Source organism: Hemitrygon akajei, chromosome 6, assembly GCF_048418815.1.
Source record: "Hemitrygon akajei chromosome 6, sHemAka1.3, whole genome shotgun sequence".
In the NCBI taxonomy this organism is placed as follows: domain Eukaryota; kingdom Metazoa; phylum Chordata; class Chondrichthyes; order Myliobatiformes; family Dasyatidae; genus Hemitrygon; species Hemitrygon akajei.
Window position 1 is genome coordinate 110,066,330 of NC_133129.1, and position 18,529 is coordinate 110,084,858.

The 18,529-nt window shown below is 41.2% G+C and overlaps 1 protein-coding gene across 1 annotated transcript in view; it reads right to left on the reverse strand.

Moving 5' to 3' along the window:
* Nucleotides 1-18,529, reverse strand: part of LOC140729829 (uncharacterized) — a 239,444-nt gene that overhangs the window by 33,040 nt on the left and 187,875 nt on the right. The window contains exons 80-83 of the mRNA XM_073050042.1: nt 17,272-17,446; nt 15,358-15,602; nt 8,272-8,455; nt 518-764 (exon numbers count right to left, since the gene is read on the reverse strand). Coding sequence (XP_072906143.1) covers nt 518-764; nt 8,272-8,455; nt 15,358-15,602; nt 17,272-17,446 — 851 coding nt within the window. The remainder of the gene's footprint in view (nt 1-517; nt 765-8,271; nt 8,456-15,357; nt 15,603-17,271; nt 17,447-18,529) is intronic.

Genomic DNA, 18,529 nt, shown 5'->3' on the forward strand with positions numbered 1-18,529 from the left:
TTACACAGAGGGTGGTGAGTGTGTGGAATGGGCTGCCAGCAACGGTGGTGGAGACGGATGCGATAGGGTCTTTTAAGAGAATTTTAGATAGGTACATGGAGCTTAGTGAAATAGAGGGCTATAGGTAAACCTAGTAATTTATGAGGTAGGGACATGTTTGACACAACTTTGTGGGCCTGTATTGTGCTGTAGGTTTTCTATGTTTCTAAATATTGGTAGCTAGAGAGTTTGTGGTTGATGTTTCAAACATTGGTCACTGAGGTTAGCTGGAGCTCGTGGACAACTGTTGCAAGCTGTGGACCATGGGTCATCACTAATTGATCTCATCTGGGGCTATACATTTATGGAGAACACAAAGAGATGACAGCCACTCATCTTTGAGAATAAAATTCTGTTTGTTAAATTTACTAAATATCTCTGACTAGGTGTCCACATGAAAGGCAGGAAGTAAATGGTTAACCATTGCTGTCCACTGACTACAGTCCAAGCCTTGACCTTCATGCTTGGATTAACTTACGGGCCGTAAATGATTGTGCAGATGTTTGATACTGCGCAAGGGCTGGGCGATACTGTTATGGGGCTGAATGTGCTTTCCGCAGGCAGTGTAGTTGAACGATGAATTGGCACTGGGGTTGTAGCTCCTGTTTCACAAAATGTCTTGTTCTTGTCTGTAACTTTCCAGTGAGGGGCTGAATCAGAGCAAGAAGATGCTATGGTTCCATCTGGGAATTTGCAGTCATCTGTCTTGTTGTTGGTACAGGAACCTATGCAAGTGAGAATTGAAAATTGAGACATTATTTCAAATCACTTACAACAGCATAAGATAGTTATAACTGAAGAAGTTGCTCCACTCCATTTCCACGTCCATCCAGGTGGACTCCTCACCTTGCTAGTGGGAGTCTCTATTTGATATTCAATGTATATGTCATTGTTTTAAGAAGAATTTCATAATCTGTTTATCTACAGTCCCGGCTCTGGTTTGAACATGTTGATCCCAAAGTGGAAGGTCAGGTACATTGGGAGATGCACTTCCACGAGCTCATACTTCAGTTGCTGTATTTTCTCTCAAAGAAACAACATTCTGGGAAACCAGTGATAGTGGAAAAGTGAAGAAAAAGCCTCATTAAATAGAAGATATGACCACTGACTTTCATGAACAATAATTTTTTTCTTAATTTAGTAAATTTCATGAGGAAATTTTGCAGGCATTGTTAGAGTGGAGAGCTTGAGGGGCTTTGGGAAGAAGAGGTGGAGACTAAGGTAAGTTTCTTTTTTTATTTGTCTATTGGTGTCTTGCTAGAATAGGAAGAACGGATGCACGGTCAGTGGTGTGTTGTTCATGTCTGATATGGAAGATCTGGAAGACCTTCAGTCTTCCTGACATCTATACCTGCATGAAGTGCATCCAGCTGCAGGTCCTCTCAGATCAGATTAGGGAACTGGCACATCAGCAGGATAACCTACAGCTCATCTGACAGAACAAGGAAGTGATAAATAAGAGGTACTGGATGGTAGTTACCTTAAGTTGCAGGTGGCATGTAGCTGGGTGACTGTCAGAACAGGAAAAGAGAATAATCAGACAGTGCAGAATATCGCCGTGGCTGTTGTCCTCAATAGAAACAAGAGAAATAAGACAGAGGATGGGACAGTTGACATATAGGTAAATGTAATGTGTACAGAGGCAGTGGGATGGGTTGAAGTGTGCCTATTGTAAAGCAAGAAGTATCAGGAACACAGGTAATCAGGAACAAACTTAGAGCATGTGTTGGTACCTGAAACTGTGACCTTGTGGCCATTACAGAGTCTTGGTGTCACAAGGGCAGGAAAAGCTGCTGGATATTCTGTAGATGTTTCAAGAGGGACAGAGATGGAGGTTAAAGAGGTGGGAAGTGGAATTGCTGATCAGTGAATTATGACAGCGGCAGAAAGAGAGGAGCTTGTGGAAGAGACAGTTTGGATAGAAGTCAGAAATAGGAAGGGAGTAATCATACTACAGGGAGTATTCTATAGAACTCCAATAGCAAAAGAGACACCAAGGAACAGATCACGAGGCAGGTTTTGAAAAGGTGCAAAATTACCAGGGTTGTTGTTATGGGTGACTTCAATGTACGTGATATTGATTTGCTCCTTCTTAGTGCAAAAGGTTTAGATGAGCTGGAATTTGTTAGGTGTATCCAGGAATGATTCCTGATACAGTATGTATTCAGGCTGATTAAAGGAGGGGCCATACTGGGTTGAGTGCAAGATAATATCAGATATCTCCATGGATGAGCATTTCAGGGACTGATCACAACTCCCTAACCTTTACCATAGGCTTGGAGATGGATAGGAGTACATTAAACATATTATACTTTATTAAACTAAAGCATTTAATTGAGGAGGAGGAATTATGAAGTTATTAGGCAGGAACATGGGAGCATAAATTTGGATCAGATGGTTGTACTCAGGGAAATGCATCACAGAAATGTGCAAGTGGTTTAGGGAACATTTGAATGGGGCTCTAGACATGTATGTCCTATTGAGGCAAGGTAATGTGGTGGAGCAAATAAACCATGGATGATGAGAGATGAAGAGGATGAAGAGGTCTGAAAAGGGGAAGCAAGAAACATACTTAGGGCTTTGGAAGCAAGGGGCATTCAGGGTTCTGGAGAATTATAAGGTAGCCAGGAAGGAGCTGAAGAAAGTATGATAAAGCCTTGGCAGGAAGGATTAAGGAAAACCTCAGTGAATTCTACACTATGTGAGGAACAGGACGAGTGTGAGGATAGGACTGATCAAGGGATAGAAGATGAAACATGTGATTGGAGTTGGAGGAGGTCGAGGAAGTCCTTAGTGAATAATTTGCTTCAGTATTCACCAGGGTGAGGTTCCTTGATGATTGTGAAGGCAACATAAAACAGACAGATATGTTTGAACTCGTTGATGTTAAGAAAGAGGATGTGCCAGAACTTCTGTAAATAAGTAGATTAAGTAAATCCTGGGTGCCAGTGGCATATCCATTAGTTTTTTTTTTTGGGAAGCAAGGGAAGAATTGCAGCACTCTTGCCGATAATCATAGTATCATTGGCACCAGTAAGACCACATGATTGGAGGATTGCAATTATTCCTTTATTCAAGAAAGAGAGTAGGGATAATCATATGAATTATAGACTTCACTGCTGAGCAAATTATTTGAGAGGATTCTTAGAGAAAGGACTTCAGAGCATTTAGAGATGCATAGTTTGATTATAGATAGTCAGCTTGGCCTTATGAAGGGCAGGTCATGCCTCATGAGCCTGACTGAATTCTTTGAGGATGCAGCAAAGCACATTGATGAAGATAGAACAGTGGATGAAGTTTGGTAAGGTCCATTAGTTTCAAAGTAAATATGCAAAGAGATAGGTCTGGTCTGCAAATTGAGATTCTAATCTGGAGAAAGGGCAGTTTTGCTGGTATCAGAAATCATCTGGGAAGTATAGATTTGGTTTGGACAGGTTGGTTTCTGACAAAGGTGTACTTGGAAAGTGGGAAACCTTCAAAAGTGAAATTTTGAGAGTATAAAGCTTGTATGTGCCTGTCAGAATAAAAGGAAAAGATAATAAGTCTAGGGAAACTTGGTTTTCAAGAGATATGGAGGCTCTGGTTGAGAGAACAAATGAGGTGCTTACAAATGCAAGAGACCACTTAAGAAAGAAATCAGAAAGGTAGAAATCAGAAGGTAAAAGAATTTGCTCTGGCAGACAAGGTGAAGGCGAATCCTAAGGGGTTCTGCAAGTATGTTTAAGAGCCAAAAGGATTGCTGGGACAGAATTGATCTTCCGGAAGATCAGTACAGTAATAAATGTGCAGAGCTGAGACAGATGGGGGAGATCTTAAATGCATTATTTGCATTTGTATTTACCTAGGAGACAGATACAGAGTCTACAGAAGTGAGGCAAAGCAGCATCAACTTCATGGACCCTGTACAAATTACAGAGGAAGTGTTTACTACCCTGAGGCAAATCAGGGTGGATAAATCCCCAGAGTCTGACAAAGTGCTCCCTCGGACCCTACAGGAGGCAAGTGCAGAAACTGCCCAGGCCCAAACAGAGATATTTAAATATCCTTAGCGACAGAAGAGGTACCCGAGGTTTGGAGGATAGCGAATGCTATTCTGCTGTTTAAAAAAAGGTTAAAGAGAAACCATGAAATTATAGGCCGATGAATCTGACATCAGATTCATCTGACATTAGGGTAGTTAAGAAGGCCTATGGGATGCTAAGCTTCATTAACAGGGGAATTGAGTTCAAGAGTAGAAAGATCATGTTGCAACTCTACAAATGTCTGGTGAGACCGCACTTAGAATATTGTGATCAATTCTGGTCACCTCATTATAGGAAGGATGTGGAAGCTATGCAGAGAGTGCAGAGGAGATTTACCAGGATGTTGCCTGGTTTGGAGAACAAGTCATATGAAGCAAAGTTAGCAGAGCTGGGACTTTTCTCTTTGGAGCATAGGAGAATGAGAGGGGACTTGATAGAGGTCTACAAGGTTATGAGAGGCATAGATAGGGTGGATAGTCAGTACCTGTTTCCCAGGACATCAATAGCAAACACCAGAGGGCATATGTACAAAATTAAGGGAGGGAAGTTTAGGGGAGACACCAGGGGTTGTGAGAGCCTGGAATGACTTGCCAGGGATGGTGGTGGAGGCTAAGACATTTGGGGCATTTAAGAGCCTCTTGGACAGGCACATGAAAGAAAAATAGAGGGTTTTGGGGCAGTGTGGGTTTAGTACTTTTTTTAAGGATTATATGGGTCGGCACAACATGGAGGGCTGAAGGGCCTGTACTGTGCTGTAGTGTTCTATGGTTCTATCAGTAGAGGGAAAGTTATTGGAAGGTATTCTGAGGAAATGGATATATAAGTACTTGGATAGGCATATTCTTATTAAGGATAGTCAACATGGCTTTGTGCATGGTAGAGTTATAGAGTTTTATAGTTTTTCAAGGGTTACCTGGAAAGTGGACGAAGGCAAGGCAGTGGATGTTGTCTACATGGACTTTAGTAAGACATTTGACAAGGTCCTGCATGGGTTCAGTTACTCGGCACTCAGGGTGAAGTAGTAAATTGGAACAGACATTGGCTTAGTGCGGGGGCGGGGTCGCAGAAGGTTGCCTCTCTGTCTAGAGGTCTGTGACTAGCAGAGTACCATAGGTCCTTTGTTGTTTGTCATCTCTTTGAATGATCTGGATGATAATGCGGTTAACAGGATCATTAATTTGTGGATGAGTCAATTACAGCATGGAAACAGGCCATCTTGGCCCTTCTAGTCTGTGCCGAATGCTTACTCTCACCTAGTCTCACTGACCCGCACTCAGCCCATAACCCTCCATTCCTTTCCTGTCCATATACCTATCAGGTATATGGTTACAGGTACATGAATGGCTATATGAATACAGGTACATAATTCATTGAAAGTGGCATCACAGGTAGATAGGGTTGTTCAGAAAGCTTTTGGCACTTTGGACTTCATAGATCAAAGTATTGAGCACAGAAGATGGGATGTTATGTTGAAGTTGTATAAGACGCTGCTGAGGCCTAATCTGGAGTATTGTGTAACACACACAAAATGCTGGAGGAATTCAGCAGGCTAGGCAGCATCTATAGAAAAGAGTAAAGTTGTGTTTCGGGCCAAGACCCTTCAGCAGGACCTTCAGAGGCCCTTCTCCAGTCCTGCTGAAGGGCCTTGGTCTGAAACGTCAACTGTACCCTTTCCCATTGATGCTGCTTGGCCTGCTGAGTTCCTCCAGCATTTTGTGTGTGTTGCTTGGATTTCTAGCATCTGCAGATTTTCTCTTGTTTGTGACTGAAGTATTGAGTTGAAAGAGTGCAGAGAAAATTTACAAGGATGTTGCTGGGTCTTGAGGACCTGAATTATAAGGAAAAATTGAATAGGTTAGGACTGTATTCTTTAGAACATAAATTGAGGAGATTTGATAGATGTATACAAGATGATAAGGGGTTTAGATAGGGAAAATGCAAGCAGGCTTTTTCACTGAGGTTGGGTGGGATGACAACCAGAGGTCATGGGTTAAGGCTGAAAGGTGAGGAGTTTAAGGGGATCATGAGGGGAAACTTCTTCACTCAGAGGATCTGTACTCACTGGAATTTAGAAGAATACAGGCAGATCTCATTGAAACCTACTAAATGTTGGAAGGACTAGATAAGATGAATGTGGAGAGGATGTTTCCTATGGTGGAGGTATCCAGAACTAGAGGGTACAGCCTCAAAATTAAGAGGTAACTTTTTAGAACAGAGGTAAGAAGGAACTTTTTTTTAGCCAGAGTAGTGAATTTGTGGAATGCTCTGTCACAAACTGTGGTGGAGGCCAAGTCCATGGGTATATTTAAAGCATAAGTTGATAGTTTCCTGATTGGTCAGGGTATCAAAGAATATGGCAAAAAGGCAGGTGTATGGGTTGAGTGGGATTTGGAATCAGCCAAGATGAAATGGTGGAGCAGACTCAATGGGCAAAATTGCCTAATTATGCTCCTATGTTGTATGGTCTTATGGTGGGTGAGAGTGAGCTGCTACTACAAGTCATACATGCAAACTCGATTTCAACATTTAACGGAAGTTTGGATAGGTACATGGATAGTAAGGATATGGAGGGCCATGATGTTGGTTTGGAAACATAGAAAACTGAAAATCTACAGCACAATACAGGCCCTAGGCCCACAAAGTTGTACCGAACATTTCCCTACCTTAGAAATTACTAGGGTTACCCATAGCCCTCTATTTTTCTAAGCTCCATGTACCTATCCATAAGTCTCTTAAAAGACCCTATCATATCCACTTACACCACATCTACTGCTCTTCCTTCATCAATGTGTTCAGTCACCTCCTCAAAAAATTCAATAAGGTTCATAAGGCACGACCTGCCCTTGACAAAGCCATGCTGACTATTCCTAATCATATTATACCTCTCTAAATGAATTAAATGTAGAATAGATTGGCCAAAGAGTCTGCTTTTCTGCTGCACTTCTCTATTACTCCATTTGACGAGGTTCCCCACGTTAGGTTCATTTAGAAAGCCAGAAAGTCAGGAGGCATGGGATCCAGTGAAACTTGGCTGTGTGGATACAGAATCGGCTTGTCAGAAAAGGCAGAGGGTGATTGTAGATGGAGTCTTTTCTGTCTGAAAATCTGTGTTCCACAGGGATCTGTTCTGGGACCTCTGCTCTTTGCGATTTTTATAAATGTCTTCGATGAGAAAATGGAAGGATGGGTTAGTAGATTTACGGATGTCATGAAGGTTACTGGAGTTTGGATAGGGCAGAAAATTGTTGGAGGTTACAACAGGATATTGACAAGATGCACAGCTGAGCTGAACAGTAGCAGATGGATTTTAATCTGGAAAAGTGTGAAGTGATGCACTTCGGAAAGTAGAATTTTAAGGAAAATTACATGGTTAATGGCAAGATTCTTAACATTGTGGAGGTACAGAGATCCATCAAAGTTGGTACACAATTAGATAGCATTGTTAAAGAAGGTTTATGGTGTGCTGGATTATTGAGTTCAAGAGCCTTGAGGTGATGTTGCAGCTCTATAAAACACTTGGAATATTGTGCTCACTTTTGATTACCTCATCAGGGGTAGGATGTTGGGAGCATTAGAGGGTGTGCAGAGGAGATTTACCAGGATACTACCTGGTTTAAAGAGTGTGTCTTTTGAGAATAGGATGACTGAGCTAGGACTTTTCTTTTTGTCATGATGGAGGATGAGAGTTGATTTTGACTTGGCATAGGTTTGCAGAAAGATAAGAGGCATAGCTACAGACAATTTCCCAGTGCAGAAATCGCTAACACGAGAGGCCATAATTTTAAGTTAATTGAAGGAAATTATGTGGAGGGGGGGTGGTGATGCCAGGGGTTAAGTTTTTTACACATAGAATGGTGGGTGCATGGAACACTCTGCCAGGTATGGTGGTAGCAGCAGATACAATAGGAGCCATTATAGGCACATGAATGAGAGAAAAATGTAGGGCTATGTTGGAGAGCTTGGTTACATTATTTCCATTAGGCTGAAGGAAAGAAAAATACAGACAGACAGACAGACATACTTTATTGATATCGAGGGAAATTGGGTAAGAAAAGTAAGAAAACTAGTCGGAGCAACTGTAACAGGCTGTATGCACAGCTGGAGCATGCGCGCTTCTTGGAGAGTGTCAATCCATGCACAATGATATTGCATTTCATCAAAAACATCTTACAGTTCTGATCACTGGATTAGTAAGTTCCATGATACATACCACACTGTCCTTCAACATTTCCCTCAAAGAGCTTGTAAGGAAGGTCAATCGTAAATTCCAGGCCATCAAATGTAATAGTAGCGTTAATGGCAATAATCTCAACCTTTTCAGTGATCCCTGAAGAACTGATCCTTATCCCATCATGGAAATAAGGTTGGATAATCTCCTGATCATTAACCAGTGCCTGTATAATGAAAATCAATGACTTGTTTCATAAACTTGATGAATGGGTACACAACATCAGTCTGAATTCATGTAGCAAACAGTTCCGTTCAGGCTTGTGATAGACTTGTTGGTGGATATGTCCCTAATTGTATGGAGACTTTGCCTGGTAGACTTCCAGCCTTGGCTATCAAAAAGAGCACATTTGGATCTTTCATATGAATAAAGCAGTATGAATCATTTTCTGACTTTTTATATTTCTCCTGTTAACTTCCCTTGAAATCCAAGCTTGAGCATCCCTTTCTGTTCCACTTTTGCATTAGGCAGGAACGAACATTTTTTACAATTCATTCATGTGTTCTTTAAATGCTTGCCATTGTCAATCTATTGTCAACCCTAAAATTATTGTTCTCCAATCTATCAAAGTCAACTCACAAAACAATACCCTAAATCCCCACACTAGTCAAAATGTGGACAGATTTTCCTTGGTCTTCAACTACTGCACAGCCACCCTTTGCTCTTGATACGCTCTTCTTCCTGACTACAATAGGATTCCACCAGCAGGCATACCTTCCCTCCCTCTCCTCTCTTCACTTCATAGAAGGATTGTATTCTCTGTAACTTCCTAATTCATTCATCCCTCCACTCCAAGCCCCTCTCTCCCAGACACTCTACCCTCATAAGAGGTGTAACAAGATTACTCTGTGTCCTTTCCCATTGTGCCTTTCCTTCTTCATTGTTAGATATCCCTGGTCATCCTTAATCCACTTTCCTCAAGACAGAGACAGATAGACACCATTAAGGATATCTTCAATAGGCAGTGGCTCTATAAGGTGGCATCCTTCATTAAGGGTCTCATCATCCAGAACATGTCCTCTTCCCATTGCTATTGCCAGGGAAGAGGGACAGGAACCTGAAGACACACACAATGTTTTAGGAACAGTTTCTTCTCCTCCGTCATCAGATATCACTACAAGCCCGTGAACATTACCTCACCTTTTGCTCTCTTTTGCACCTATTTATTTTAACTAAATTTCATACTGTAACTAATAGTAATTTCTAATATATTGCACTGTACAACTGATACAAAACAACAAATTTCATGACATATGTTAGTGATAATAAATCTGATTTTGATTCTGAATTTCAGGTTACTGAGGAAATCCAGAGATATCATGTTAATGCTGGAAAATATTGCTGAGGTAAAATCACCTGTAAAATTTAAGAATGGCATAAAGGACTCACTGGGCTTCCCCAAATTTCCTTGTCTTACAAAGAGAGTTGATGAGGGCAATGTTTAAAGGAGGATTAATAACATGGTAAAAATCATAGATTCTTAGAACACTACAGCACAGAAATAAGCCCTTTGGTCCACCTAGTCCGTGCCAAACTATTAATCTGCCTAGTCTTTTTGACCTGCATCGAGATCAAAGGCATCCATATTCCACTCATCCATATACCTATCCAACCACTGCTGACAGCTCACTTACACTCACACTACCCTTTGAGTAAAGTGGTTCCCCCTCATGTTCTCCTTAAACACTTGACTTAGTTCTAGTCATGCCAAACTTGGACCCAGCACTGAACCCTGTGGCACACCACTAGTGACAGTCCTCCACTCAGAGAAGCAATCCTCCAGTACCACTCTCTGACTTCTCCCTTTGAGCCAATGTCTAATCCAATTTACTACCTCACCATGTATACCTAGTGACTGAATCTTCCTAACTAACCTCCCATATGGGATCTTGTCAAAGGCCTTACTGAAGTCCATGTAGACAACATCGACTGCCTTCCCTTCATCCACTTTCCTGGTAACATACTTGAAAAATTCTAACAGATTTGTTAAACTTGACCTACCATGCACAAAGCTGTGTTGACTCTCCCTAATAAGTTCCTATCTATCCAAATACTTGTAGATCCTATTTCTTAGAACTTCTTCCAATAATTTACCTACTACAGATGTCAAACTTACTGGCCTATAATTTCCCAGATTACTTTTTGAGCCTTTTTTAAACAATGGAACAACATGAGCTATCCTCCAATCCTCTGGCACCTCACCCAAAATACTTACATTTTAAATCTATCTTCCAGGGCCCCTGCAATTTCAACACTAGTCTCCTTCAAGGTACGAGGGAATATCCTGTCAGGTCCTGGGGATTTATCTACTCTGATTTGCCTCAAGACAGCAAGCTCCTCCTCCTCTTCAATCTGTATAGGTTACATGATCTCACTACTTGTTTGCCTCATTTCCATTGACTCCATGCCAGTTTCCTTAATAAATACAGATGCAAAAAACCATTTAAGATCACCCCCATTTCTTTTGGTTCCATGCATAGCCGACCACTCTAATCTTCAAGAGGACCAATTTTATCCCTTACTATTCTTTTGCTCTTAATATACCTGTAGAAACTCTTTGGATTATCCTTCAGCTTGACTGCCAAAGCAACCTCATGTCTTCTTTTAGCCCTCCTGATTTCTTTCTTAAGTATTTTCTTGCACTTTTTATACTCCTCCAGCACCTTATTTGCTCCCTGTTGCCTATACATGTTACATATCTCTCTGTTCTTCTTCATCAGAGTTCCAATATCCCTAGAGAGGATATAGAGAGATAAGGGTTCCTTATTCTTATTCATTTTGCCTTTAATCCTGACAGGAACATACAAACTTTGCACTCTCAAAATTTCTCCTCTGAAGGCCTCCCACTTACCAATTACATCCTTGCCAGAGACCAACCTGTCCTAATCCACGCTTTTTAAATCCTTTGTCATTTCTTCAAATTTGGCCTTTTTCCAGTTTAGAACCTCAACCCGAGGACCAGATCTATCTTTATCCATGATCAAGTTGAAACTAATGGTTTTATGATCACTGGAACCAAAGTGTTCCCCTACACACACTTCCGTCACCTGTCCTAACTCGTTTCCTAATAGGACATCTAATATTGCATCCTCTCTAGTTGGTACCTATACATATTGATTTAGACAACTTTCTTGAACACATTTTACAAACTCTAACCTGTCTAGACCTTTAACAGTATAGGAGTCCCAAACAATATGTGGAAAATTAAACCCCCCTACTATCACAACTTTATGTTTCCTGCAGTTGTCTGCTATCTCTCTGCAGATTTGCTCCTCCAATTCTCGCTGACTATTGGGTGGTCTATAATACAACTCCATTAATGTGGTCATACCTTTCCTGTTCCTCAGCTACACTCATATGGTCTCGGTAGACAAGCCCTCTAATTTGTCCTGCCTGAGCACTGCTGTAACACTTTCCCTGACTAGCAATGCCACCCCCCTCCACCCTTCATCCCTCTGCCTCTATCACGTCTGAAACACCTGAACCCTGGAACATAAAGCTGCCAGTCCTGCCTCTCCTGTAGCCAAGTTTCACTAATGGCTATACTGTCATAATTCCACATGTCAATCCACACCCTCAGCATGTCTGTCTTCCCCACAATACTCCTCTCATTGAAATAGACACACCTCAGAAAATTATTACCACCACACACAAACCTTCTATTTGTGACTTTGCATGAACTTTTAACATCATGTTTTTTTTCACTCCCGCTCCACTATCTGCTTTGACACCCTGGTTCCCATCCCCCTGCAAATCTAGTTTAAACCCTCCCCAGCAGCACTAACAAACCTCCCTGCAAGGATATTGGTCCCCCTGTCGTTCAGGTGTAACCCGTCTCTCTTGCACAGGTCCCACCTGCTGCAGAAGAGGTCCCAAGGATTCAAAAATCCGAAACCCTGTCCCCTACACCAGTTCCTCAGCCATGTGTCCATCCTCCAAAGCATCCTACTCTTACCCTCACTGGCACGTGGCACAGGTAGTATCCCTGAGATTACCACCCTCGAGGTCCTGCTCTTTAACTTCCTAGTAAGCTCTCTATACTCACTCTTCAGGACCTCTTCACTATTTCTTCCAACGTGTGGGGATGAAGGGTCGGGGGGTGGAATTGCTAGTCAGGGAAAATGTTACAGCAGTGCTCAGGCAGGACAGATTAGAGGACTTGTCTACCAATGCCATATGGGTGGAGCTGAGAAACAGGAAAGGTATGACCACATTAATGGAGTTGTATTATAGACCACCCAATAGTCAGCGAGAATTGGAGGAGCAAATCTGCAGAGAGATAGCAGACAACTGCAGGAAACATAAAGCTGTGATAGCAGGGGATTTTAATATTCCACATATTGATTGGGACTCCCATACTGTTAAAGGTCTAGACGGGTTAGAGTTTGTAAAATCTGTTCTACAAAGTTTTCTAAATCAATACATAGAGATACCAACTAGAGAGGATACAATATTAGATCTCCCATTAGGAAATGAGTTAGGACAGGTGACGGAAGTGTGTGTAGGGGAACACTTTGGTTCCAGTGATCATAACACCATTAGTTTCAACTTGATCATGGATAAAGATAGATCTGGTTCTCGGGTTGAAGTTCTAAACTGGAAAAAGGCCAAATTTGATGAAATGAGAAAGGATCTAAAAAGCGTGGATTGGAACAGGTTGTTCTCTAGCAAGGATGTGATTGGTAAGTGGGAGGCCTTCAAAGGAGAAATTTTGAGAGAGCAGAGTTTGTATGTTCCTGTCAGGATAAAAGGCAAAGTGAATAAGAATAAGAATATCCTCTCTAGGGATACTGGAACTCTGATAAAAGAGAGAGATGTATGGCATGTATAGGAAACAGGGAGCAAATAAGGTACTTGAGGAGTATAAAAAGTGCAAGAAAATACTTAAGAAAGAAATCAGGAGGGCTAAAAGAAGATATGAGGTTGCTTTGGCAGTCAAGGTGAAGGATAATCCAAAGAGCTTCTACAGGTATATTAACAGCAAAAGGATAGTAAGGGATAAAATTGGTCCTCTTGAAGATCAGAGTGGTCGGCTATGTATGGAACCAAAAGAAATAGGGGAGATCTTAAGAGCAAACACGAGGAAATCTGCAGATGCTGGAAATTCAAACAACAACACACAAAAAATGCTGGTGGCATGTTGCCTGGCCTGCTGTGTTCCACCAGCATTTTGTGTGAGGGGAGATCTTAAATGGGTTTTTTGCATTTATATTTACTAAGGAAACTGGCATGGAGTAAATGGAAATAATGCAAACAAGTAGTGAGGTCATGAAACCTATACAGATTGAAGAGGAGGAGGTGTATTCTATCTTGAGGCAAATCAGAGTAAATAGCCAGGTCCTGACAGGGTATTCCCTCAGACCCTGAAAGAGACTAGTGTTCGAAATTGCAGGGGCTCTGGCAGATACATTTAAAATGCTGGTATCTACGGGTGAGGTGCTGGTGGATTGGTGGATAGCTCATGTTGTTCCATTGTTTAAAAAAGGCTCTAAAAAGGAAGGTTTTCAAAGCTTGCAGAGGGATCTGAACCAGCTGGAAAAATGGGCTGAAAAATGGCAGATGGAGTTTAATACAGACAAGTGTCAGGTATTGCACTTTGGAAGGAAAAAACAAGATAGAACTTACAAGGTAAACAGTAGGGCACTGAGGAGTGCAGTAGAACAGAGGGATCTGGAATACAGATACAAAATTCCCTAAAAGTGGCGTCACAGGTAGATAGGGTAGTAAAGAGAACTTATGGTACATTGGCCTTTATTGTATTGAGTATAAGAGTTGGAATGTTATGGTAAGGTTGTATCAGGCATTGGTGAGGGCAAATTTGGAGTATTGTGTGCAGTTTTGGTCACCGAATTACAGGAAGGATATTAATAAGGTTGAAAGAGCACAGAGAGAGTTTACAAGGATGTTGCCGAGACTTGAGAAACTGAGTTACAGAGAAAGGTTGAATAGGTTAGGACTTTATTCCCTGCAGCATAGAAGAATGAGGGGAGATTTGATAGAGATATATAAAATTATGATGGGTATAGATAGAGTGAATGCAAGTAGGCTTTTTCCACTGAGGCTAGGGGAGAAGAAAACCAGAGGACATGGGTTAAGGATGAAGGGGGAAAATTTTAAAGGAAACATTGGGGGGTGGCTTCTTTACACAGAGAGTGGTGAGAGTGTGGAACGAGCTGCTAGATGAAGTGGTAAATGTGGGCTCACTTTTAACATTTTGAGAAAAATTTGGATAGGTACATGGATGAGAGGTGTATGGAGGGATATGGTCCAGGTGCAGGTCAGTGGGACTTGGCAGAAAAATGGTTTGGTACAACCAAAAAGGGCCAGAAGAGCTGTTTCTGTGCTGTAATGTTCCATGGTTCTATGGTTCTACGTCATTGGTACTGATGTGTACCATGACATCTGGCTGATCACCCTCCCACTTCAGAATGCTGTGCACATGAACAGAGACATCCCTGACCCTGGCACCCGGGAGGCAACAAACCATCCAGGAGTCTCTGTCATGACCACAGAACCTCCTGTCTGTACCTCTAACTATCGAGTCCCCTATCACTACTGCTCTCCTCTTCTTCCCCCCTTCCTTCTGCATTGCAGAACCAGACTCAGTGCCAAAGATCCAGCTGCCGCAGTTGTCCTATTTAAGATGAGAGGGGAGGAATATGAAGGCTCTTTTCTTTTCTGCACAGAAGGTTTTCACTGTGTGGACTGAACTGTTAGAGTAAGTAGGTTGTTGAGAAGAGAGTTAGGCAGGCACATGGGTTGAAAAGATTTAGTATGATATGTGCCAAATGCAGGCAAATAAGATTAGCTTGGATGGGCATTTTGTTGGCAAAGACTAATTGGGTCAGTTTTGACCTGAAATGGTAATCCCTGAAATTCTGTATCAGTGGGAATTGAGGTAAACAAAAGTCTTCTTCTACTGTAGTTTGGTATTATAGAGGCTAAAATTCCAAAAATTATCCCAACCTTAATCTGATAGCTTTATTTTCAAATGGTATGTGAGCCCATAAGTGGATGAGGAAACCTTCTGCCTCTTTGTCAATGAACAGAAAATACAGAAGCATTTACCTTGATTTTTTCTGAGTTGTTGACAGTCACCCGAACCAGTGTTATTTCCCAAGATTTGTAAATTATTTTGATAGCTCTTGGCCATGTCATATCTGGTTCAGTATTGATGTTATCAATGTAAATCTTGAAGTTCTTGATTTTTTCTGTGATTTGCTTCACCAGAATGTAGGTGCAGTTTCCTTGGAATATATAGTCTGTTCCATCAAATGTACGGTAGTGAGAACCAGCCCATCCGCTGCAGAAACCTGGAATTTCAAGGTCATACTTGGAGTTTCCAAAAATAATTATTTAAGATGAAGAGGTAAAATAAAATGCAGGTACTGAATATCTGAAATAATATCAGAAAATGCTGGAGGTATTGAGCAGGTCAAACAGCAAATGTGGGAAGAGGACAGTTAGTTTTTCAGGTTGATGAATAAGAATTCATTAATTCTTTACTAAAACCGAAAATGCAGTGAAATATTCACTGAAGTTATACAATTGATTGTCAATTTAAAGAAAAATCTGGAGTTTCATTTTTAGAAATGCAGAAGGATATGGTAGTTTAAAATTGTAGCTTAGATCAATCCAGGCTGTTGATGTTGCAAACCATTTTTGACTGCTGTCCTCATTGGCCATTTATAAAGGTTTTAGACAGCATCCAGTTGCTGGCAAGAGCTTCTAACTTCCCATGAAACTAGCAGTATTGCTCTGTCAGCTGAATTTATGCCTCTGGCTGGGAGGACAATAGGATGAAGACCCAATTACAAACAAGAGAAAATCTGCAGAGACTGAATATCTGAGCAACACCCAGAAATGCTGGAGTATACAGTAGGCCAGGCAGCATCTATGGAAAGGAGTACACTTGATGTTTCGGCCAAGGCCCTTCAGCAGGACTGGAGAAGGGTCTCTGAAGGCCCTGCTGAAGGGTCTTGGCCCAAAATGTTGACTGTACACTTTTCCGTCAATGCTGCCAGGCCTGCTGAGTTCCTCCAGCATTTTGTGGGTGTAGGTTGAAGACCCACTCAGCAATCAAGGTTCCAATGTGTTGCTGGGAGAACATCATAATGCAGAGGTGGTGTCTTTAAAACGAGACATTAAGCAAGCATTGAATTAAAACATATTTGCTTGTTTTGTGGGGGAGAGATTCAGAGCTGTGGAGCAGGAGATCTCTAAAGTGAAAGAAGTGGCTTCAGCCCAACCTGGCAACTTGTAGTTCTTACCTACTGAAATCTAGGTCCCTTCACAAGGAATTTTTGATGCATCCCCACATTAAGTACATATTTTGCAAGTAGTTAAATTATCAGCAACTCATCCCCAAGAGAATTCCTTAAATATCACCAACCAGGTTGGTGAAATAATTCCACAAAATCTCTCTTCCCATCACAGATTTGCACTAGCTATGTTCTGAACCTTGGACATAGTGCATTTGCTCTGATTTTCCAGACTGGAGGAAGGATTATTTTCTCATTATTCCTCACCCACACTTCCTGCCTAATGTACACCCATCACCCTGCCTCTGTCTGAATTCAGGTTTTGTTGGAGTGCAATGAGTTACGTAGACAAAACCATTTAAAAATAAAGCTGCGGTAATTCAGCTGGTGGGAACTGTTCAGACACTGCATCATAAACCAAGTTAGCACAGTGAATACAGGCAACCTCTGCATTACAGGGCTATTGCTTTCCTATAAAACTGTCCATGCTCTGTATATGCATCAAGAAAAGAAAATATTGAAGTTTTGTGCTTTTTTGCATAAATTCAGTTATTTAGAATCTATGTCTCAAATTTCTCTGTAGTGATTTGTGAATTCTCATTAATTTGAGGAACTGTAATTCTCAGTTTGCCTGTAACTAACAATGTGATCCTCCAACATATTGCCTCCATCCCTCCACACATTACGGCACATTTAAGTAATGTTCTTCCTTAATACTCACAGTCACAATGATTCTGATAGCAGCAGCCAGATTGGTCATAGGTTTTACTGGGTTGCAGTCCATTTTGACAAGTGACTGGTTTAACTTTTGGACATTTCATTGGCACTACTGAAACGGTGTTATTCCCTGTACACATTCCTATTGTGCAGTTGTCAATCTTCCAAGTTTCATTCATCTGTAATTTATGGGAAGAAAATAATAATTTTAAAAATTCACCAAGTTCCTATGGCTGAGAGGGAATAAAACCCATTTCTGCCTTTTGACCAGTTTTGAAGCTGCCAGGAATCACTAACTGAAATCATAACTCTAAATTGTAGGCAAGGTCAGAAGTCTCTAACAGCAGGCCAGGTCTCAGAGAACTGGTGAAATGCTAAGATTGCTCCTTTTCTCAAGCAGGAAAATATGGATTCCTGGAAACTACAGACCAGCAAGTTAGTGATAGAGAGCTATCCGAGAAGATTCTTAGGAATAGGAATTATACAGTAAGTATTTGGTAAACTATGGACTAATAAGGTCATTCAGCATGTCCTTTTGGGAGGTAAGTCATGTCTTACTTATGACTAAGTATTTTTGAGCAGATGACAAAGATGATAATGAAGACAGAGGTGTTTCTGTTATCTGCATGGAATTTCGTAAGACTCCACAATGTCCCACATGGTAGGCTTATTCAGAAGAATAAGATGCATGGAATCAATGGTGACTTGGTTATTTGTTCATAATTGGCTTTTCCATAGAAGACAGAAGGGAGTGGTTGATGGAATTTCTTCTAGTCAGAGTCTATGACTAGAGGTGTTCTGCAGGGATCTATACTAGGAACTCTACTGTTTTATGATATACAGATAAATGATCTGGATGAAAATGTGTATGGGTGGGATGGTAAATTTTCAGAATCTGGTAGCTTTGTCTATAATGTAAATGATTGCCAAAGGATCATTAAGGATATGGGTGGAGAAGCAGCAGGCAGAGTTTAATCTGGGCAAGTGTGACATATTATACTTTGGGAGATCAACTGTTAAGGGAAAGTACACAGTTCATGCAGGAATTTTAACAGATTCAAAGATCAAACCCTGGTTCAACTACTTGAATGTGGTTGCGCAAATTGACAGGTACTAAAGAAGCTCTATAGCAGACTTGTCTTCATCAGTCAAGTTACATCATAGCTTCCTGAACCATGTTAGGCTACATCTAGAATATTGTATTCAATTCTGGTTGCCACAGTACAGAAAGAACTTAGAGTCTTTGAAAAGGGTGCTCAAGA